General features: G+C 39.7%; 1 protein-coding gene across 1 annotated transcript in view; it reads left to right on the top strand.

The window, feature by feature from the left end:
• WAV2 (alpha/beta-Hydrolases superfamily protein) overlaps positions 1 to 20,519 on the top strand; it is a 135,046-nt gene extending 114,527 nt beyond the window's left edge. Inside the window, exon 7 of the mRNA XM_089459069.1 lies at positions 19,320 to 20,519. Within this exon, the coding sequence (XP_089315195.1) occupies positions 19,320 to 19,586 (267 nt within the window). The 3' untranslated portion in view covers positions 19,587 to 20,519. The remainder of the gene's footprint in view (positions 1 to 19,319) is intronic.
• The last annotated feature ends 4,530 nt before the right edge of the window (positions 20,520 to 25,049 follow it).

Below are 25,049 nucleotides of genomic sequence, written 5' to 3'. Positions count from 1 at the left end.
AGGAAATATTCTGTCAGAATTCGTTTTAGGTGCACATCTTGGCCGCAGTCCTGAAGACCAGCTACGTTGAAGGGAGAAGTCCCTTCAGATGTTTTATGAGGAGATCCTATATGCTGTCCACAGGTCATAAAGAGAGCAGCCTAATCCGCAATCTTCAAGGGTCCTCATCGGCTGTCATAATATCCACTGTAGTGTGATCTATATGTTGGCCTAATGATAGGAAATATTCAGTCACCCTAACGCTGTCCTTAACACTATGGCCGCAGTCAAGGAGGATGCATATGCTGCCTTCTATATGCTACTTGTATACTGCCCTAAGTCACTACAATGGAAACCTAGCAGCATCAATGTTAAAAGACTGTTGTTCTCAAGCCTGGATTATGTATGGTAGCAGCTGTCTCTATATTGAGGGAGAAGCTGTTTGTTTGAACTTGAACTATAGCCTAGCTGCTCTGCTAGGCTGCAAGCCATAGCAAGCAACTAAGGCTGGTATATGCAGCATAATAATGGTGCAGCATAGTGCACAATGAGTACAACAGCATAATGATGTGATAGGTGGCAGCATGATGAAGGCAACATGGTGCAACAATGGTACAACATGGTGATGATGGGCATGGATGTATAACAGCAGCAAGAATGTATTGTAGCAGCAGGATGATGATGTATTGCAGCATGCATTTGGGTGCAACATAGTGCAATGAAGAGCTCAACATAGTGCAGCATGAGGAGATGCGGTATAGTGATGATTGGGTGCAGCACAGTGTCAGGTACAACACGATGATTGAGTACAACATAGTGAGGAGTGCATGGTGATGGAGTCACCTTGGATCGGTGGAAGCAATATGCCTTCTACTCAGCGCATATCAATTGCCTCACATGCTATCTTGTTAGAGAAGATCTCTGCTCTTATTTAGATAAGTCAATATGTAGACTTCTGATGTATATGTACCATCTCTCTCTCTGTTGAACTATTGAAGAACATATAAGAAGAATTGATCAAGGGTTTCCCCACATTGGGGTTTGTCCCTGGCTAGCGCCAAATCTTGTGTCCTCTTGTCTTGGCTTGTCATCTGCGATTTATGGTTATGTTCTATCTGCAATTTACCATTATGCTGATATGATTGCTAATCTGGAAAAGGTATTGAGCTAAGTTGCTAACTGGAAAAATTGAAATAAATTTCTCTAAGCATAGAACATACCTAAAATTAACATGGTATCAGAGCTGAGGTGAAGACAAAGCCCAAGCAAGAGTGAAAGAGCAATCATCGAAGACAGTTGGGAAATGACAAAAGGCTCACTGGATTCCTCATCCCTCTTCAAACTCACCAAGGGTGAAGTCGAAACAGAGAATATTATCCAAGTGGCACAACGGAAGCTTCTGATTGCCTACCTAAAGATCACTTCAATGGGAAGTCCGGATCTAAGGGTGGAAGGAAAGGCAGATGCCTTGCTTGCAATAAGTTCGGCCATTATGCGAAGGAGTGTCCGAATGGTAGGGACACATCACTTGATGATGATAACAATCATTCCAGGGACATCTTCAATTATCGAAGGAATGCAGTTCATCAAGGAAATGGCCAACTCTTCAAAGAAAGCAAGGAACCCCAGGTATGAAGAATCAAATGTTGTTTTTGATAAGATAAAGACACATTATCTTATATTGGCCCTCTCCTCTAGACTCTTTGGGAATCTGGGTTATTGATTGTAGTGCTTCAAGGCACTTCATCGGATAGAAGGGTGCTCTCTCTAATTTGGTAAAGATGGAAACAATCACGGATTTTACTTGGAGAGAATGCCACCTATCCCGGAAAGGGTGTAGGGAATGTTACCCCTAAATTGAATGAGGGTAACTCGATTTATTTACAAGAATCTCTTTTATGTACCTAATCGCAAGAAGAACCTGATGTCCATTTCGGCAATGGAAGTCAAAGGTTTCAGGGTGGCACTCATTGATGGAAAGGTATGTGTTTGAAAATGAATTTTTCAAAGATGCTTTTACTCATGGGTTCAGGGTTAGCAATTTGTATCAAGTTGCAGGAAGTCCATTAGGGACCATGTCAGTTGACACATCTTGTCTATGGCACCGGAGGTCTGCGTATTATGGGCCCCCCACCCGATGTGAGTCAGATGGTGACAGGGATGCCTGAATTCAAGAAGAGCATGAAGGTACATGTCTGAGATGTACCGAAGGAAAAGCTTACAAGGGTACCATTCCCCTTATGTAGTAGGTCCACATGTTTGGAACAACCCAAGGGGTTTGAGATTCATGATTAAGAATCTCATGTATGCAGGTTGAAGAAAGCTCTCTATGATTTAGAGCTAACATCCTGGTCTTGATATGAGAGGATTGATAACTGTCTGATGAAGCTGAGATTCACTAGGAGTGAAGCCGATCCAAACCTTTGCTTGAAGGTTGTGGATGATAGACCTCTCATATTGGCACCTTTTGAGGACGACCTCTTTCTGACAGGTGCAGACCCTCTCATTTGCAAAAGTAAGAGGGAGTTGAATTCCGGATTTGGAATGGTGAACTGCAAGCCCGTGACTACCTCGATGGAGCTTAACTTTCAGAAGTTATGTGGTAGGGATGCCGGACCTGATTTAGGAAATGCCTTTGAGTTTCATAAACTCATTCTAGCTTTGATGTTCTTGTTGAACTCCCGTCCGGATATATGTTTTGCAGTTAGCATGTTGAGCTCATATATGGTTGAGCCTCACTGGATTGGTGCCAAGAATCTTGTGAGATATCTTCGGGGCACAATGGATTGAGATACACTGCCGAAAATGTGAAGTTGCATGATTAATCGAATGCTGACTGGGCAGGCAGTGTGGAGGATAGCAAGAGCACTTATGAGTGCTGGTTCTCTTTGGGTTCTACTACAATATCCTGGATGAGCAAGAAGCAGAAGACGGTTGCTTTAAGCACCGTTGAGACCGAATACATAACTATGAGTATGAGGAAGCTCTTCAGTGAGCTGTTTGTACACATGATGGATACCACCGTGATCTTCTACGTCAACTAGAGGGGGATTCGATTATTGAGGAATCCCGTATTCTATGATCACTCCAAGCATATAGACATCAGGTACCACTTTATCTGGGATATGGTACATCGATGAGCAAGAAGGCTCCATCGCATTGGGACTGATGTGTAGGTCGCCGACATTCTGTTGAAGCCCCTAGGAAAGGTCAAATTTGTGACTTTCCGAGAACGACTAGGAGTCGTGGAGAGACTCTCTCCTAAGGGTCCTATATGATATGGACATTGAGCTCTGGGAGCTCCGGGGGGCTTGGGGGTACATCGTGGAGCGATGAGCAACCATAGGGTGAGTGGTCCAGCCTTCCCCTAGTGGTTTGCTATGTAGGCAGGATGAGTGGTTCATCCTTCTCCTGCCGAGACACAATCATAGGGTGAGTGGTTTAGCCTTCCCCTAGTGATTTGTTGTGTACAGGGTGAGTGGTTTAGCCTTCCCCTGGGATACCCCTTGTGACATGTAGGCAGGATGAGTGGTTCATCCTTCTCCTGTTGAGACATCCTACCCATGCAGTCTGGGACTCATGGGAAGTACCTCTCATCTGGCCAATGAGCAGGGAAATGAGGATAGGGACCATAGTAGTACCAATGGACGCATCGTGTTACTACTGTACTCCCTATGCTAGGATGATATTGATCTGGGATCAATGAAACTGACTTCGGGTCAGTATGAGTGGTTTAAGACACTCTCTTTTGATATTGATTTGGGATCAATGAAACTGACTTCAGGTCAGTATGAGTGGTTTAAGACACTCTCTTTTGATATTGATTTGGGATCAAAGAAACTGACTTTGGGTCAGTATGAGTGGTTTAAGACACTCTTTTGATATTGATCTGGGATCAATGAAACTGACTTCGGGTCAGTAGGAGTGGTTTAAGACACTCTCTTTTGATATTGATCTGGGATCAGTGAAACTAACTTCGGGTCAGTATGAGTGGTTTGAGACACTCTTATGATATTGATCTGGGATCAATGAAACTGACTTCGGGTCAGTATGAGTGGTTTGAGACACTCTCTTCTAATATTGATTTGGGATCAATGAAATTGACTTCGGGTTAGTAAGAGCGATATAACTCACTCTCTTTTGGAACTGATCTGGGATCAGTAAGAGTGGTATGACACACTCTCTTCATATGGGACTGACTTCGGGTCAGTAGAGAATGGTATGAGACATTCTCTAACAATTCTTCCTTTTCATGATTCAGCAGAGCAAAGCAGTGCAGGGCACTGATGGCAGAGATAGTACAGTCTGGCAGATGGATCATCAGATGGAGATCTCCCTAGTTGAGAGGGAGTGTTAAAATTGACAACTAGGGCCAAACTCCATGTGGGTCATCTTATTTATGGTAGCTGATATTTTTCTTGGATCCCCCTCATCGAGAGGTGTAAGATTGATCTAAAGATCATCCGATTCCGATTAGTATTCATGGAGATATGAATTTATTTATGTTACAGGACAATTCGTCAAGGTCGGCCAGCAACCAAATAACCCCCTCTTGTGCGCAACGTTTTAGTATAAAAGGAGGTGGCTTGATAGTTATTTGGACACACTTCACTCTTGATTTCTCTCCACTTGTTTTGGGTTTTAGTGGAAGAGAAGTCTAAGAGGAGGAAGCCCTAGACGCAGGAGGAAAGGAGACTAAACAAGGAGCCCTAGCCACAGTCTGGCTGCAGTCAAGAAGAGATCTAATACTGCCCTAGCCGCAGTCCTAAAGAAGGTGATCTAACTGCCATTCAATCAAGGAGACTTAGCCGCAGTTCATGATGCCTAGCTGCAGTTCAAGCTAGGAGATCTAGCACGGTGAAGGAGGCCTATACACGCTGCCCTAATGCGCAGTCCTATCCTGCCCTAGCCGCAGGTCGTTCATGCCTTAGCTGCGGGTCTTGTCACCGTAGATAGTGATTTTGTCTCTGTCCTTGAAGGCTCCTCAACGGAGCAAGGAGGCCTCCATACGCTGTCCAAAGAAGCCTCAAATGAGCCCTAACTGCAGTCTTCTATACCACTAGTCCGCTGTAAGAAAGAGACATAGTTTACAGTCCAAAAGAATGCGTTTTAGGTGCACATCTTGGCCATAGTCCTGAAGACCAGCTACATTGAAGGGAGAAGTCTCTTCAGAGGTTTTATGAGGAGATCCTATACGCTGTTCCCATTACGCTGGCCACAAGTCATGAAGAGAGCAGCCTAATCCGCAATCTTCAAGGGTCCTCATCTGTTGTCATAATATCCACTGTAGTGAGATCTATACGCTGGCCTAATGATAGGAAATACTCAGTCACCCTAACGATGTCCTTAACACTATGGCCGCAGTCAAGGAGGATGCATATGCTGCCTTCTATATGCTACTTGTATACTGCCCTAAGTCACTGCAATGGAAACCTGGCAATAACAATGTTAAAAGACTGTTGTTCTCAAGCTTGGATTATGTATGGTAGCAGCTGCCTCTATATTGAGGGAGAAGCTATTTGTTTGAACTTGAACTATAGCCTAGCTGCTCTGCTAGGCTGCAAGCCATAGCAAGCAGCTAAGGCTGGTATATGCAATGTAATAATGGTGCAACATAGTGCACAGTGAGTACAACAACATAATGATGTGATAGGTGGCAGCGTGATGAAGGCAACATGGTGCAGTATGGTGCAACAATGGTACAACATGGTGATGATGGGCATGGATGTATTGCAGCAGCAAGATGATGATGTATTGCAGTATGCATTTGGGTGCAACATAGTGCAATGTAGAGCTCAACATAGTGCTGCATGAGATGCAGTATAGTGATGATTGGGTGCAGCACAGTGTCAGGTACAACATGCTGATTGAGTGCAGCACAGTGAGGTGTAGCACAATGAGGAGCGCATGGTGATGGAGTCACCTTGGATCAGTGGAAGCAGTATGACTTCTACTCAGCTCAGATCAGTTGCCTCATATGCTATCTTGTTAGAGAAGATCTCTACTTTTATTTAGATAAGTCAATATGTAGACTTCTGATGTATATGTACTATCTCTCTCTCTCTGTTGAACTATTGAAGAACATATAAGAAGAATTGATCAAGGGTTTTCCCACATTGGGTTTTGTCCTTGGCTAGCGCTACATCTTGTGTCTTCTTGTCTTGGCTTGTCTTCGACGATTTATGTTTATGTTTTATCTGCAATTTACTATTATGCTGATATGATTGCTAATTTGGAAAATATATTGAGCTAACTGGAAAAATTGAAATAAATTGCTCTAAGCATAGAACATACCTAAAATTAACACACAAACTCACACTCCTTGCTGCTGGTACGAACTAGTATAGGTAGGACTCCCTCCTTGGGCTGGCACTCGAAGTCCACTGAAGCAATGGTTGATATCTCCTCTCGGAGACACTCATGTGCTAAACAACATTGCAAACTCGACTTTAGCTCAAGCGTGCTATGTCAAAGACACAATTTCTGAATAGATGGTTGAATGCCCAAAATGAGTGCCTCTTGCTCTATTTATCAAAGATCCTCCAAGATGCCCATGTGGGCCCAACTCGACTTTCCCCACCAACTTCGCTCCAGAGCATCTTCCACATGTGGGTCGTAATTCTTCATGGGGTGGTCCCCACGCTCCATTAGAGCTACAATATTTCCCATCCTTCCTACTGTTTGGGCCCCCACTTAATCCCAAAATTCATGTGGGACCTCTGAACTCACATCTCCTAAGTGCAAACATGAAATAAGACAAAATTGGGCAAGATTGATATTTCCCTTAGCAATATTGCTAAGTGGGAATTTCACATCAGCCTTATAATGTGGTAGAAAAATCTTAGCATCCCTAACCAATTATTTTCCTTTGAGTGAAGGGTACATTCGTGATAAGGCCATGGTAGAGGAGTTCAACAATCAATACCACCAACATCAACAATGTTCAAAAATCAATGCCACCAACATCAAGTTTCTTAAAGGGCTTCATGCTGTTGATCAAACGCCAATCTCATACCCTCATGCATGATAGAATCAGGTGGAAACATTGCAAACCCCCAAACCATGAAATCTCGAAAACCATTAACTCTATTGAATTTTGAGTGAGCTCCAAAATTCTAGTTTCTCCATATGAAATCCAGTGTGGTCGAAACCACTCTCAAACATCTTGAGTCATTTCATGGTAATGTTAAAAATTTAAGTAAAAGGATGAAATTGAAAAATAAAGGAAATGTCACTTTTACTTTAAGAATTTAACATTACCATTGATTGTTTGTGTTGCTAGGGTTGATATGTGTGAGGCAAATGAGAGGGGAGGCATTCGTTTCTTAGAGGGGTTGTTTTTGGAGGGAAACAACCCCAATTTTCCCTCAAAACAACATCAAAACTCACTAAACCGCATTTTGTGGAGTCTGTAGATGTCTTGGTAATAAACTGGCCGGTTTATGGCTGGTCAGACCAAAAACTGGTGGGCCGCTCAGGAAACTGGGTTTTTCAATCGGTTTGATGGCCAGGGCTAATGAACTGGCCGGTTTGACCGCTTTTCGATTTAGATCGACTGGTTTTGAAAACTATACCAGCCACTGATACACAACCTATAAAATAGTTACTCGGCCCGACTATGGCATTAGATAGACCCCCCGGTCTATACGTCCAACTCTACCACCAATATGCAGTCCCAAACAATCAGGAAACTTGTCCAACATTGAAATAAAGGGAGTATCTCTGACTGGAATTCGAGCTGCTCCACAAAAAGGGTGAATCGAACTACTGGGATCTTCAAACTACAACCACGTTGGGTACAACACCATTAAATTGCAAACTCGATCTCTATCTAGGTTGGAAGCTCGATTCCCAAGGTTCACACTTCTGGTAGCTCTTCCATCTGCAAAAATGATATCGAAATTACCCACTAAGTTTCTAAAATCAATTAATAACACTTGAATACCTCAATATTTCTCGGAAACCTTGTTCTCCATTGAAACTCAGCAGGAAATCTAAGTGATTTCACTCTCAAATCCAAACTAGGGTGCCTAGTTTCAACACCGAAGTCTGCTATGACGGCTAGGATTCCAAAACCCTAAGTTTCTCCTTCACACTCTCTTCAAACTCACCAATGCACAAATGAATGAGGAGAGACCCCCTCATTTTCCTTTTTTTATAACTCACTTACCTTTTCCCCCTCCAATTAAATATTTAAAAGGATTTTTCCTTTATTTAATAAAGTGACTTTTATAAACTAATTAAAGTTACTTTTAATGCCGAAAAATGCCTAAATCACCTCTATGGTCACATTGGCCACCCAAAGCCCCTTTTTATCATTTTTCCCTGTAGATCGTTTCGCCCTGATTCCAACGAGCTATTACACTAAGGTGCTTTTCGAAGTAATCAACCTGAAACAACACCTTAAGCATAATTAATTAAAATATGCTTGCGTTATTTTTACGGAAATCATCGGAATGCAACGAAACCAAGAGAAAATCGTGCAAAATTGATCTCGATGATGAAATGGTAAGTGATCCTAATCAGACCCATAAAAATCCTCTAAAACCGTCCGAGCCCACCAATGGAGTAATCCTACTCCTATGACCTAGTTGACACAAGCTCTGGAAAACCTTCCTAACCACCTTGCCTGGGAATCCAAAATTTGGGGACATTATAGTCTCTCTTCCCCAAAATTACTTTCCCTCAAGCAATGCCATTGCATGTTGCAGCTCCACAAGCTGATCCAAATGAATATTAGGGTCCCAAACCATCCTAATCATTGTGAAGCATCTCTCGCTCCACTCACTCCCCAACAAGGAATAGACACTAGATGCCCTCCGCGTATTGCCAATAAATAGAGCGTCTTGAAAATGCGAAATTCCGACCAACTCCTTAAGAAGTTGCTCTACCGGAAAACCAATCCCATGCACCTCACGAGTGAACTCCTGAAGGTGCAATCCAACTCTTGTTGAGAAGGGTCCCATGCTAATCCCTAAAGGAAACTGCTATGTTGCTGTTGCGCCACTCTGATCATAACTAATTGTTGCGGTGAAGTACTGCTAATTGTTGGCGCCCATCCGTGCCTCATCACTAATCCCTGTATGCAACCAATAGACGGACACCATGTATCATGAATCAATCCGGTGCATGCTAAATTGCCCTGCTCCTGCCTAATCACACAACAGACTATGCTATCTCGTCTCTTGGTGATGTACCCAATTACTGCCTGGAGCCCACACACCTTCCTGTAAAAGAGGCCTACCATCCACTGTGCCCCATGCTCATACAATGCCTCGAAATGTCCTACCGAAGGTGTGTCATGCAACTCTCTCCTAATCATCTCCCTAAGTGTGTACACATGGCAGAACATATGTTACCTCTGCAGTGGGGTATGCCATCCCTAACCCTGTATCTGTCAACTCGCGCTCCGACCATATGCCTCAACTGGGAAGTCATTCTCCTGTCCACGATGCACTGTGTCTCACCCAACTGTCTCAGGTGACCCCCATGTGTCCTGTGACAGATGCATGGGTCAATCCCAAAGGCGTGATAAAAAACCCATATGGATACCCATGGGTAGTCCTGTGAGTATCCTACTCTCTGACTCTAATAAGGTGATGTTCCAATCGAAGATCAAACTTCAAGGAATGCAATGCTCCCTGACGCTCATCCATCCACTCATTGATCCTGGGTAAGCCAGGCCCATTGGTATGCTCAATGTCCCAATCAATCTATCTCCACAAAAGCAATGCTCCGAGATCCTGTTGTGCAACACCATACACCACTGCATAAAACCATGCATCATCGTACTCCTTTGCATACCTCTGCACACCATGGCATATCCTTGTACCCCACTGGGTATCACCGCTTGCTGTTGACACACCCTATACCGTCTGGTATCATGCATGTGCCAATGTATTTGCCAATTTGCCATCCTGCTAGTGGACCCACCATGATGTGAGCCATATCTCCTTTGTCTTGGTAGACCTAAGTGGCATGACTCCTCACATGCTAATGGGGATGTCATTGTTGTGCCAATCCTTGGTGGCTCCTGTGCCCAATACATCAATGGAAGAACATCATCCCCATATACTGCTCTATCTGGTGGCATACAAATGCCATCCCATCTGAATAACTCTCGTCGGGGCATGCTGACCACCTTGCAACCCCATGCATGAACAATGTGCCAAGACATCTCCCAAAGTTTGCACACTCCTGCATCAAACCAACTTGCCACTAGTGCTGACCATAACTTTGATGGAAGTGTGAAGGAACGTGAGTGCTTGGTCACTAGGTCAATCACCCTGTCAACGCCATAGTCATCCTTCACACTTGGTAAATGATTGAAAACCCCACCTAGATCCCAATGCCAACTAGGGTCTCCAATATCCACTCCACTTGTGTCAACCGAACCTGGATCCCAGATGGATGTATCCTCATGTGAAATATATCTGTATCCACATCTCGTGGGTGTATAATCAGAAACCTCTGGAACATGCCTCTCTGCAAGTGCCAGTTCATCTGGGTGCTCCTCGTGCTCCATTATCACAAGAGGCTCCTCTATCAAATCATGAGTGTCCCTAACATCCTCTTGTGTGATGGTTGCCATAGAAGAATGTACACAATTCAACTCCATACAAAGTTGGTCAACCTGCAACTCTGATTCTTGAAGGGCCATCTGAGTGCTCTTCAAGGACTCCTAGGAAATCTCAAGCTCATAAGTAAGCTTGTCGACTTCCTCTTTCCCTACCAGCACATCATGATATATCGCAGTAAACATGAGTTGGTGATATATCTGAAAGGAGGTGTAGGTAGTTAGATTTCATCTCTACCAATGCCTTCCTGAGAGTCTGAAAATCTGCAAGTGAAGGCTCTCCTCCTAAACTGTCATGTGCCACTGCACTTCTCCAACAATAATCTGTCACCAATACCAATGCATCATCATATTGCCTTGTGGCTGCCCTAATCTTGTTTGTGTTCATCTTCAATTGGTTTTCCAAGTTATATGCATAGGTAGGCTTGTGAGCAACATCTACCTCATCAACTGATGGGTCTAGGTTTGCACTGTTGACTGCCTGTGTATTATCATCTTTGCACACCCCTTGGGAATCATCATCAATTGTCATAGCCTCATGATTTTCTTTGTACTCATCATCTAATTCAACAATCTCGCTAAGTGACAACAGACATTCTGTAGCAATTTCTGATTCCCTTTCATCCCAAACTCTCGTTCCAACCTGTTGGGGTGAATCTGTGATAGCTTCATTTTCAATGGGTGTGACTTTTCTCAATTCGTTCTGGAAGGTTTGGTCATGGTTTTCATCTTCAATCCTTGCTTCTTGGTCCTTGAATACCTTTTCATCTTTGGATTTTCTATTCCTTTTTCTATTTACTGCATTTGATGACACCCATGCTTCCATGTGCTCTATCACCTTTGCAAAGGTTTTGTTATAATTTTCAAATTTTTGGGCAAACAGTTCTTCTTGACTTGGAAGCATTTTTTTTTCCTTGTTATAATCTGCCCTTTGAACCTGACAGCCATATCTTGGCACTTTCAAAATAAGCCGTGGAACTTGGGTTTTCAAAGATAGCCCACAGCTGAGCCAAGATGAATGCTCTGATATCACTGTAGTATACCTTCTTAAGAAATATCTCTGCTTTTCTATAAATTTTATGAGTTTATTAGTTCACTCTTTGAGATATTTTTGTCAAACATGTCACAATTACGCTACTGTAGGTGAAATGTATTTATTGATACTTAAATATACACATACAGTAACATAAATATGGAGAATCCAGCCTTGGACCAGCAATTGATATTTCATTCAAAACTCAGAAAATTGACAAAAACACTGTTATGAATAAAATGTAAATATAATAATAATAAGGAATAGCTATTAGTTAATCAAGAGGCATGTTCCTAACGACATGGCCATTCATGAAAGGGTACCTCCCTGGGTATATAAAGCAGACCCTCATTTGTAACTCAATCATTTCACTTGTATTCAAATATTCTTCTATATTATATTATTGACTATCATGGATGTTTATATATTTCAGATCTTCTGAAGTAGGTTGCGGCATATACGAACTTTGTTCGTTTCAAACACTTATAATGTTTCATGACTGGAAATTTTCCAAATGACCACCAATTTTTTAGCTTTTTAGTGACTCTTCCAGCTAGGCATTTTGTCAAACATATCACATGTTCTTTGCTTTAGGTGAGTTCTCTTGTTTCAGTTCAGATTGGCCTTTAAAATCAGTGGCATAAACTCATAAATATCTCACAACAGAGATGTATTCATGCATTAAACTCAGTCATACAAATATTATTCAAGTGACACCATGCCATAACAAAATCTGTCACTTTCCATTAACATTTTCAACTCAGAATTTTACAGTGAAATACCATTTATTGTGAGACTAAAATAGTGAGCTGATACAGTTGATAGGAAGCATGGAACCTCGTTACTTTGGGTTGATATGCTGACAGCGTCCTCTTCAGCACTTTATATCAGATTTGAACAGTCCGGAATATGTGGAAGTCGTGGTACTTCTGAGTAGCATATTTCTGAAGATGAAGACAAACAGCACTAATGGGTGCATATACAAAATATTAGCTCACTAGAACAGCCCTCCAGCTCTGGTCTGTGATATACACTGCCCATAAATACATGTACAGGTTCATCTTTGATATCAGCTCTTGTGGTTCCAAGCAGAACTTCTCTTAGAGGTAGTATGCTGCCCAGAATGTGTTTCCAACAATGATGAGTGCACAAGAGTGGCTTAACTCCTTCAATAAACTCTCCAGAACTCGTTGTCAGCAGGAAATCAGAGGCTTAAGCTTCAGCTGAGCATTATACTCAGTCTCATGTCCCACCAGAGAATAAAATACCTTGACTGTAGCTATTTTTGAACTCCCACAAAGCTATCTACAACCCAGCCACTGATACACAACCCATAATTAGGTATTCGGACTGGCTATGGCATTAGATAGACCCCACGGTCCATACATCCGGCTCTGCTGTCAATACTCAGTCCCAAACAACCAGGAAACTCGTCCAGCATTAAAATAAATGGAGTATCTCTGACTGGTATTTGAGCTGCTCCACAAAAAGGGTGAATCGAACCACTGGGATCTTCAGACTACCACCATTACAACAACATTAAATTGCAAACTCGGCCTTTATCTAGATTGGAAGCTCGATTCCCAAGGCTCACACTTCTGGTAGCTCTTCCATCTGCAAAAAAGATATAGAAATTACCCAATAAGTTTCTAAAATCAACTGATAACACTTGAATACCTCAATATTTTTTGGAAATCTTGTTTTCCATTGAAACTCAACAGTGAAATTTGAGTGATTTCACTCTTAAATCCAAACTAAGGTGTCTAATTTCAACATTGAAGTCTGCTATAAGGGATAGGATTTTAAAACCCTAAGCTTCTCCTTCACACTCTCTCCGAGAGCTCTTTTTCCAAACTCACCAATGCACGAACGAATGAGTGTCCCCTCATTTCCCTTTTTTTATAACTCACTTGCCTTTTCCCTCCACTTAAATATTTAAAACAACTTTCCTTTCTTTATTTAATAAAGTGACTTTTATAAACTAATTAAAGTCACTTTTAATGCTGGAAAATGTTTAATTCGCCTCTGTGGTCACACTGGCCACCCAAAGCCTCTTTTTATCATTTTTCCCTGTAGATCTTTTCGCCCCGATTCCAACGAGCTATTACACTAAGGTGTTTCTCCAAGTAATCAACCCGAAACAACGCCTTAAGCATTATTAATTAAAATATGCCTATTAATAACACCATTTTATGGAAATTGTTGGAATGCAACGGAACCAAGAGAAAACTGTGCGGAATTGATCCCGATGACGAGATATGGTAAGTGATCACAGTGGGACCCATAAAACTCCTCTAAAACCCTTCGAGCCCACCAATGGAGTAATCCTACTCCTATGACCAAGGCTGACACAAGCGCTGAAAACCGTCCTAACCACCTTGCCAATAATCCAAAATTTGGGGACATTACACATTGTTTGCGAGAAGTTCTTGCTAAATAGAAAGATTTGGGCATTCAGGTAGCTGAAATATTGGATCATCATATGAATGGAGCATATGAAGCAGCTATAAAGGTACCACAGCTCGAGAACTTTACGTCTCTAAGGTTTGTACTAAGTGATGCTAGTGACTTTAAGGTGAAACAAGATATGGTGTCAATTGAAACGGTCAACCCTGCTTCTGGTATTTGATGCCCTGAAGATGCTACAAGAGTGGATAAAGGTGATAAGGGGGACTTTAGCATAGCCCCATAAAATTATATCGCAGACATGGATGAGCTTAGGAATGATGAATATGAGCATCTCAAAGAGGATTTGAAGGTCTGCTTGGATAATTGTAGATTTGGGTTTTTTCCTTACCTCAATAATTACAACTTTGGGAATCTTCTTTATTTGAGTTGTCTGAGACACCTGTGAGCCTGAGTTCGCATGCATTTAATGAAATATCAGAGAAAGGTACTGCTGGACATGATGTTCAGAGTAGGATCATGGATTATCTTAGTATTCCTCAAAGTGAATATAGCATGGTGTTCATTATGAGTAGAGACTGTACCTTCAATTTCTTGCAGAGACATATCCAATTCACCAGAATCAAAGTTTGTTAACCATTTTTGTCAATAGAAGCAAATCTCTTAACTGGATGACTCAGACTGCTAGAGATAAGGGTGCCAAAATACAAAGTACTTGGTGCACACTCTTCGACTGTGTAGTGCAGGGCTTAGAAAGTAGCTTGAGCATAAGAAAAAACATAATAGGATTCTGCAAAAGGACCCTTTGTGTTTCCTATCCAGTTTAGGGAGAAGACTGGAGCAAGTATTCTTACTAGTGGATGTCTCTGGCATGTATTGCTTGATGCCGCTGTGTTGGGACCAAAGAATATGGATTCTCTTGGACTGTCTCTCTTTAAGACAAATTTTATTATCACGTCCTTTTCCAAGGAGAAAGATGAAAGACTTCACGAGATTGAGTTTTGCTTCAAGGAAACCGACCAGGGGAAAAATTGTTGGAAGAAGTGGACCTTCTCGTGGAATGCATAATATGGGAAGGGCTGACCCCTAGGTAGAAGGTTGAACTCGTCCTTTGGTTCCACATAGGCATTATTCTCCTGGTTATTACAGTGATCATGTTGGGTCCAGACCCCATGTTGTTGCAAATGCCATTGATACTGCCCAGGTTGAAAGAAGTAGCTTTGTTGTTCCCATGGGTACTATAACAAAGATGATTTTAGAATATCTTATAAGGTGGAAGGAATTGCCCTAATATGACACTACATGGGAATAAGAACAGATCTTGCAGCACCCGAATTTGCAATTGCTTGAGGGCAAGCAATGTTGGGAAGGGGGGGACTGTAATGCCCTCTTTTAATAATTTGCATAAGAGAGGATGAAGTAGCCTATCCAACCGCATAGGCTATAGTCATTTGTAAAGGGGGAAAGCCATTAGTTGATGTTATTGAGGCAATATTGGATAATTTGGGGTAATTGGGGGAAAACTTGTGATAAAAACCAAATTTGGGGCAAAATGGAGGGAAACTTGTTAGCCCCTCAATCTAAAATTAGGAGGGAAGACCCTAATGCAGGAGCATACAGCTAAGCAATTTCATTATGTTCTAGTTAACTTAGGGGGTCTTGTGTTTTCAAGGAAGTTGGATTCCTATGTATGTAATTATTAATGTTTTAAGTGATTGGAATAGGGATTAATTAGATATTGTGAGGATATTTGTAAATGCTCTCGAATGTAGGAGAACATGAGTGATGATGAGTGATGATGAGAGAGTTGGAAATCAATTATAAGTCTTAGACTAGAAAGTGGTGTCATGATTCGTGTAACTAGAGAGGATTCTTAGGGATCACTGGAGTAAAAAGTGGGCTTGAGGATATTTAGGATTTAGTTTCGCAGATTAAGGATCTGAATCAAAATTCGTTAAACAGAACTTTTTGTATTAATGTAAGCCTAAAAGGCATAGTAGTAAGATAAAGAGTAAGCCAGTCAGTCAGGAGTTAGAGAGTCAGTGATTTAGGCCTACGGCCAGGAAAGGAAAGGCCACTAATATTGAAAATTAGTGCGAGGAAGAAATTCCTGTGTAATGGTTGTTTATTAATACAGATAACTCGATTCTGAGTTTGTGTGATGTGTATTTGAATTATAAGTTGTGTGTGAACTTGAGTAATTCTGTGTAACGTAGGTTGCAGGTGTGCAGAATCAGAGAAGAAGTGCAGAGAGGAGTGTTATGGTTTCACATAGTATTGAAGAAAGACTTTAATGGTACAACGAAGGTGAAGGAAGGATAAAGGCGCGAGCGAAGATCGAGATCAGAACAAATGAAGATCGTGAGGTGAAGACAAATACACAGGCAGAAAGCCGAATGGACGATTATACAGTAAGAACCAAAAGAACGTAACGATGCACAGGAACCGTTGGATCCATCAGATCAATGGACGAGTTGGTGTGCGATAGACGACTAAGATTAAGTCGTGCAAAATAAAGTTAAGAAGATGAACGGTAAACCCACGTGCTTGAAGAAGGATGAAGTGGTATTTGTAAGGGGTAAGCAGTTTCTCGCGCGCCCTAAAGGTGGTAAGCGGTCTTTCAAAATTTCACGCGATTACCTTTAGCGGTTGACATGTAGCAAACGATGGAGAGAGAAAACCACTTTTCTCGCGTGCTCTCGACCTGATATTGGTCGTGCACGATTCCACACGAGATTGCGCGATAGCTGTTGGATCAAGCAGGATTGATCAACGATGGAGATCAACCAAGCTTGTTGGTGATTGGGTGACGCGACAGCCGTTGGATTGGACGGAGCAGATTAACAGTAGAGATCATCCGGGTTAGTTGATGATCAGGGGACGTGATAACTGTCGGATCGAGGAACAAGATTGACGACGGAGATTCAGCGTGCTAAGGAGAGCATCGATGTATGTGCAAAGGTTTGTGGAATGGCGGAAAGGTAAAGTTTTAAGTGTGATTATGAAATATTTCTATTATATGGGAATTATAATAGAAATAAGCGGGATTAATGTATTATGGGTTAAGTTTGGGTTTTAACCAAAGTCTGAAGACCATGGTATGGTTGACATGCGCGGTTAATAAAATCAATCGAAGGGTTGAGTTATAAGGATTAAGAGAGAACTGAATATATTTCCGCTTAAAGACTTAAACTTTGATAAAGTGGGTTTTCACCATTGATATTGGTGTTTATCTTGGGACACACATAGTGTGACATGCAATCTTAATTTGCATACTGTGGGTATATGCGGCTTAGGCTGCATCATTGGGTTATTTGCGGCTTAGGCTGGCGTCAGACCCCAAAGGAAATCTATAAAAAGGAGAGAGGAGAATCATTTTTCTCATCATGGATTGTGGATCTTTTTGATTTTTGAGCTGAGGGTCTTGGAGGGTTTTTAAGACCTTTTTCTGATTGGTTTGGCGGTGAAAGATTCCACCCTAGCCAATCCCTTCTTTCTATTCTGTTTAGCATTATTTCTGCAGTATCATTCATCTGTTTCTGGCAATCATTGGTTTTTGAGGAAGTAAATTTGTGGCAGTGAGGTTCTGTGGCATTGTTTGAGTGGACCATTGGGGCAGCGTAGGCCAGTCCAAGGTTATGTTGGAATAGTGTCTCACTCTGTGTCATTCCCTAAGGAGGTTCTGTGGCAGCGTGTTAACTTTAAGGCTTGACCTGGGAAGTGGATTACCCTGTAATGTGCCCAATGTAATCTGAGGCAGCACTTCAAACTTAGAGGCCTACTTGAGACAGCAGCTATCTTAAGGCATGTCTAGTGACAACGCAACAGTTCTGAGGTAGCAAAGTTCCCTGTGCTAGTCCTGAGGCACTTATCTGAGCAAGCAAATACCCTCGAATCTCGGTCTGAGGCTACGACCCATCTTGAGGGGCATTTCCTTTGGCAGCGTAGGCTTAATTCTATGGCGGAGTGATCTTCTAAGGCTTGGTTCAGGGCAGTGAGGTTTTGAGTGAGCCACCCTGTGGCTACGGCCACAACTGATGACTTTCTTATGGCAGCAGCCCTATCTAAGGCAACATCTGATGCAGTGAAGTAGAGTCTGGGCAGCAAGGAGCTGAGGAAGGTAAGCTAGAACAATGTCATCCCAATTCAGGCAGCAGCGAAGGCCTTAGGGCATCTCTGAGCAGCAGCAAGGCCTATTGGGACAGCCATGAGGTCCATTAGGGCCCTCTGATGATAATAAGGCAGCAGCTTTAGCAGAATTGTGAAGGCAAATTAAGTAGTGATGAAAGATTTTGCAAGCTGGTTAGTTGTGTTGCTGGTAGGGTATTTGATATTGTAATCTTTGTAAAAGAGTGCTCCTGTTTTTGAGCGTCGTACTGCAAAAACTGCTCGTGTAACAGCCCTAGGAGTGAGACTGAAATTGTAACTTGCTATGTAGTGTTGGTATTGTTGTAAAATCATCTACTTGTTTACATTGTTGTGCTTTCGGTGTCATCTCCATTGAATTGAAAAGGGATACTGTGATACTGGTGGTACAAATTTGTAATATGCTCTTTTAACCCTAAGGGTTAAATCTCTGAAGGCATATTACACAATCACACACAATAAACCCTTAACCGGTAAAACCAACAAAATATTTAGAACCACCTCTTTCACTATCAGCAAATTTTATCATTTACAATACAATATATAGGATCCCGTTACGTCCAAAACCCTAATCAGTTGACTCGCATTGGATTCTTTGATCAGAATTACATTACAACAATCCAAAAAACACCAAAAAGTAGGTCAAAATGGACTGAAAACAACCCCCCCAAGTGCCCAATCCCTCCGCCCCCCCTTTTTTTTTCTCAGAGGAGTACCCGTGTTCCACCCCTCCCCCACCTTTTTTTTCCTCAGGGGAGTACTTCCCTGAACAAGGGGGCCAGGTTGGTCCCCCTTATGACCCTCCCTTGCTTCCATATCAGTGCATAGTACATGGGGCATATGTGGCGCCAATCATGCAAAGAATATAACACATGCTCAATATTGACTTTCCCTACTTTTCCAAATCTGTAATTTTCTCTCATTAACAAAGCTTCTCTTGCTAATTTCTCTCTGCTCATGGACCATGCTTTTATGAAGAATAAGTAATACATCTGGAGACATCTGGAGACCCTTGTGCAATGCATGAATTTATATTTATAGGTTATTTTAATTGCACGTAACGAATCTCTAAATTTAAGAGTTGCATTCTTTTACAGTCGTTTCTTATACATCAAAATGTTCCCTACTGATTGGCGTTCGTTGTCTCTGATTCCTATTTCATTTATTTTTAAATTCCAGGTCGAACAACCAATTTTATTCCTATCTGGCTCTCGGGATGAGATGGTTCCACCTTCACACATGCGCAGGCTATATGAAAAAGCTAAACGGAATCTAAGGTGCTTCTTTGTAGAGTTCCCAACAGGTATGCATATGGATACTTGGTATGTTGGCGGGGATCGATATTGGCAAACAATACATCATTTCCTGGTGAAAGAACTTTCAAATCGTGACGGAAATGAAGAAGGCTCAAGAGATGGCTGGGAAAATGAGTGGGGCAACCAGTGAAATATTGAAAAATTGGAAAAGCTTGTTGTATCATCTGGCTAAAGCATCAGGCTTTATGTACATTAATTTTTCTTGGATATCACTTTATGTTCTCGAGTTTATGTATTCTAAATTTATTCTTGGTGAGCTTCCTAGTAACATTGAATCTACGTCTTCTTGTCATTGCTGCAGTGCTCTTCTAGGTTTTAAATGGAAATTAATCCATGTTGCGACATTCTGAAAATTATTATTCATCTTTAACTAGTATGGCAGAACATTACTTGCTTGGTCTGGGAAAGTTTCCCCTATGTGCTCTGGATATCATCTTCATGGATGCCTTGGGGACTTTGATTTTCCATGATGTTGAACACCAAATGTACTGGAAATTACATTTTGATTTTACACCAAATTACGTAGTCGCTACTGCAGCAGGGCGTCAGATTTATCTTGCTATATCTTCTGACTAATTTCTTGGCTGTCTCTAGTTACTTTCAATGGGAGACTGTCATTTCCAAGAAGATAAGGGTAATTGAGTTTTCTGGGAAAGCACGCATTTGGAATTCTAAGAGTTCAGGGCAGAGACAAATGGTGAAATTTATTTTTAGGTTTGTTAAACATGTTCAAAGCATATGTTTGTTTCTAAGACTCAGCAACGGATGTACCGAAAAAGAAGATGACTGATTGAAGAAATTCAAATGCCACGGTGTTTGCCGACATGGTTTGTTTGTGTTATGCAGGAGAAAAGTTTAGTTAGTAGAGTTTAATCCTCCTTGGTACTAGCGTTGTGAAATTCTTATATGAACTGCAAATATTTCGCGAATGGATTGTTGTGTTTTATTAGTTACCCCGGAACTATTGATTAGTGTTAGGGACATGTGAGTTGAATGATTCTATGGAACATTGTGACTTGCATCGATTCTCAACATATAAAAGGGCTACAAACAGGTTCCTTCATATGATGAAAATATGCTAGTTTTTCTGTCCTGTCCTCTCTTTTAATTTGTTTATCGATGTTTAGTGGTCGTGATTTCCTTTCTGTATGTGCAGTGCGATTCACTGGACAAACCAGAATGAATTTAATAGAAGTTGGAAAAAATTTAGAGTACATATTGTTGGCTGGCTAAGTGTAGCAATGCTCCCAAGACTCAATTTGCATCAATAGATTTTTTTTGAAATGGAGAAGTGATATGGAAAGCAGTCTTCTTCCAATGTGTTCTATTATCCAATGGTATTCTATTATCATATTATCATATTTTTGAAGGTTGCAAATCTTGCATCAATAGATTTTTTTTGAAATGGAGAAGTGATATGGAAAGCAGTCTTCTTCCAATGTGTTCTATTATCATATTGTTGAAGGTTGCAAATCTTATCATAGCTCAGGTGCAAATCGAATCGAGAGGGATAATAGCATAATAATACCAAGATACTGTAACACTAATAATAATACCGTAATAATATAAAACTAGCTATAATAATATAGAATAACACTAATAATAATACCGTAATAATATAAAACTAGCTATACTAATATAGAACTATGTTATATTATCATGTTATTTATTATGTAACCTTTTCCTTCGACAGTTTCCTTTTCTTTTTAATTATGCTGGAAAATTTTAGACTAAGTTTTTTTTATTCCTTGCTTTAAGGTTCAAAGTTTGTTTCACAAATGTTCAATGAAGGGAACGTTATGGTGGTCCCCAATGTTTTAGATGACAGCGTAAGTAATTAGACATCCATGGACTTTCAAGTGGTGTGTACCAACAGTTTAGATGACAAATTTAGTGATTGAGCAATCAAACTTTGAAGAGAACAATACACAATGTTTTAGAGGAAAAATTTAACAACGGAGTAATCAGGGACTTTGAAGAGGAGATTCGATTGATTAAGAAACGATTGATGTGAAGGAATACGATTAAGACTAATCTAAGTGTGAACCAGACCTATCGCAAATACATTCACCGTCAATCCAAAGAAGGAGGTTATCTAGCTAGTTACTTAGAATTTCTTTACAAAATTAATTAAATAGCTTTTTAAACATGTATACGAGGTCATCTGGCTAGTTATTTAGAATTTCTTTAAAAAATTAATTAAATAGTTTTTTAGACATGTACCAGTCTCTTGCGTTTTTTATTATAATGTAAATTGATTTTTTTTTGCTTTTGAATCGTTTTATTCCATCTCAAAAATTAATTAAATAGTTTTTAAAACATTTATACAAGTTTTTTACATTTTTTTATTATAATGTAAATTGATTTGTTTTGTCTTTGTATTGTTTAATGCTATCTCAAGATTGTTACTAAAATATTTTGTCAGATATAAAGTTTGTATAATCAATTTCAACCTTTTTATTTGTTGCATATTTCTTTATCATTGTTGCACATTTCCTTATCACTACTGATTAAGAAGTAAACTACTAGTTACCAATTTTCTTGTTGTCATTATAAGTAGGCTATCTGATTTTATGCATGCTATTATGTTTCCAATTTTGGTAAGCTTTTAAGTGGGAAAATGTTCATTTGTTTGTTTGATTTGGGGAAAATCATGAACCCTAATTCCCTATTGATATAGTAGAAATATCCACTTTAATATAAATAGATAGATTGAACATTGCACTTTTCCTATACACCAACAAATGGTACCCAATTTTCATTGGCTAATCATCTTGAAGGGTGTCCATTACGTGTTATATGTCAATTATTTATTCATTGGTTTTGATTGATTTAGTTGAAGATGGAGTTCTTACTTTTACTAATTTAGAATGGGTGATATGAAATTATCCAATCCAATACATTGCTAATTGATGGGTAATTTATCTCTCTCAACTGTGAGCATCATTACTATTAGGATAAATGCATTGAGAGTTGGGCTAAGTTGTTACTAGCCAGGCTAATCTTGATGTTATTACAATGTTTTACCCATATGTCACTATGCTAGAAGTATAAAGTAAGAGCAATTCAAAAATCAACTTGTTCTAAAAACTCTGTAAGTTTTTTTAAGAGAAATTCAAAAATCAACTTGTTCTAAAAACTCTTTTAAGTTTTTTAAAACCGAATTTATCTGAACCACATGATAGTAAAATTGACAGATAAGTTGTGTATCTTGAGTGTGAGCATCATTGTTGGTAGGATAAACTCATAAGTAGGAGTAAATTGTTGCTAGCAAGATTAATCTTGATGTCATTAAAATGTTTTACAATCAATCTTATTTGAATCCACACAATAGTAAGAAATGGAGTGACATGCTTATATATACATTTTCCTTTTTATTAATTGCAAATTAAATGATTTATCATTTAGCATGCAATTCATGTTACTGATTTTCTGATTTTCTTTGCTTATATGTTTTTGCAACATCTGCGCTATTTTTCACATGTATTCCTCATACGGTGAAATCTGCTTCACATAGTCTTAAAAACATAAACTTTGTAAACAATATAGGTAGAATATTATAATACTCATTTCTTTAAAGAGAATGAGTGTTTGTTGAAGACACATTATAAATATGATATGAAATGTTATTGTAGGTGTTCTTAGGATTAAATTATTAATCAATTTATTATTGTTATTATTTACATATGGTGTTTTTTTAGTGAATTTTTAATATTTCGTTGTTTTAAGTGAAAATATTTAAGAAAAACATTATAGCGGTTTATAAGTTGAACATGCATTGTGTTAAAATTATTGGTGCAAATTGTATATGTGGTCGCGATCTATACACAGAGATATCTTTCTTTCTTTTTTTCTTTTTGTGTATGTTTTGTTAAGTTGGTGGTAAAATAGATCATAACTTAGTTGTCAACTTGCAATGATGATAACTATCATTTGCTACTATTAGCGAGTGTGAGCTAATTCATCATTGTTATTCAAGAAAAGTTGTACTCCTTGAAATAATTAGTTGGTAGTTTGCATCCAGTTGAATTTCATTATTTCTAGATGCCTTTAGGCCTTGGGCTGCTATCATTTTCCATATGTTCGAGGAAGATTGACACAACTTATTAGAAGTAATTGTAGGTCTTACCTCAAGGCCAAAAATGTGGTTTCAACTAAGTATTCACAAGAAAGCCAATATTCTTTATGGTCATTGTTGAAACTACCTCTAGTGGGGTCACCTGCTTTTTAGCTGCGTCCAACCTTAGTCCCATACATGAAGACTAAACATTGCTCCTAGTTGTAGATTAATTTCTTGCCCATTTGTTTTGTACTTGTAATAATAGTTAAAGATAATATTTTATTTTATTACTAGGTAAATTCAATGCTGGTCTATCAAACTTGATATGTAGTTTCAAAAACCTTATTGGGATGCATGCGTTTGGCTACATAACCCCCTCTTGAAGAGATGCCTCCCTTCTTGAAGGAACATTTCATTTGAGTCTTGCATAAATACACAACACTATCTCATTTCTATTATTTCCTCTTGTGATCTTCCCAATTTGAAATATACGATGTTATAAGCTTAAGGGCACTTAATTTTGGTACTCTTTTGCGATTCACATATTTCTTTAAGATGCATTTGTGTATATCTAATTTTCAACACTTGTACTTGGCTTTTGCACTCTCTATCTAGTACACTAAAATTATCTCTATCTAGTGGACTCATGAGGATTTTTTTTTCAAATTTTGGGCGAGATTCGGTTCCATTGGTTCTTTTATTAACCGTCGTAATCCCAATATTGTATTAGAGATAGTGCGGACCTTGCTTTTTCAATTCTTTTGGTTTGAAAACTATTGGCTAGTGGCACAATTATTACAATGCAAAATTAAGGCTTTCTCGGATAATTTTTTCCAATGTTTCTTTTAGGTTTAAGTAGATAGAAATCCAATATAGGTTTGTACCTTCTAGTTGAAAAATAACTAGGTTTGGTCTTCATAATGATGTGTAATTGTGATTTTATGTAATTGATGAAGAGAAGAAAAATAAAATTATTATTGTAATGCTCATTTCATGGGTTTCATGAGCAAGGAATTTTTTTTAGTGATGGCTACCATTGCGAGCCTTTAGGATCGAGTCATATAGTCATAAAAGTCGAAATTGAGTCTATGTCATGTATTTAGGACCCTTCTTGGGCATGTTATAATTTGTATGAGTCATTATATAAGTGTAAACAATTCTCTAAGACCAAGCAAAGTCTCCTCATGCAAGTCGGCTTCAAGATGAATTAAATGATCTCCTCAAGTGACATGTCGGCTCACACCCAAGTCAAGTCGACTTATATTGACAGGAAACAACTATAAATAGGCAACTCCACTGTCATTTTAGAGCAAGATATTCAGTGAAGATTTCAGTGAAGGTAATTCGAGAAAAGGTGTGAAAGAGTTTGATCTAAGGGTAAATAACGACCCTACATCCAAGCGAAGGAAAGAAGATCAAGTTTGAATGAAGATCAAAGATATTTCAAGACTGTTTTCTGGGTTAGGTCCGCCACATATGTCGGGAAAGGTAAGAATAAGATTATAGAAGATAAGAATCCGAATTAAGATGTTT

Source organism: Pinus tabuliformis, chromosome 7, assembly GCF_031772625.1.
Source record: "Pinus tabuliformis cultivar Carrire ecotype Pingquan chromosome 7, CPIR1, whole genome shotgun sequence".
Lineage (NCBI taxonomy): Eukaryota > Viridiplantae > Streptophyta > Pinopsida > Pinales > Pinaceae > Pinus > Pinus tabuliformis.
Note: the sequence above shows the minus strand (reverse complement) of the source record. Positions and strands in the feature narration are given on the sequence as shown.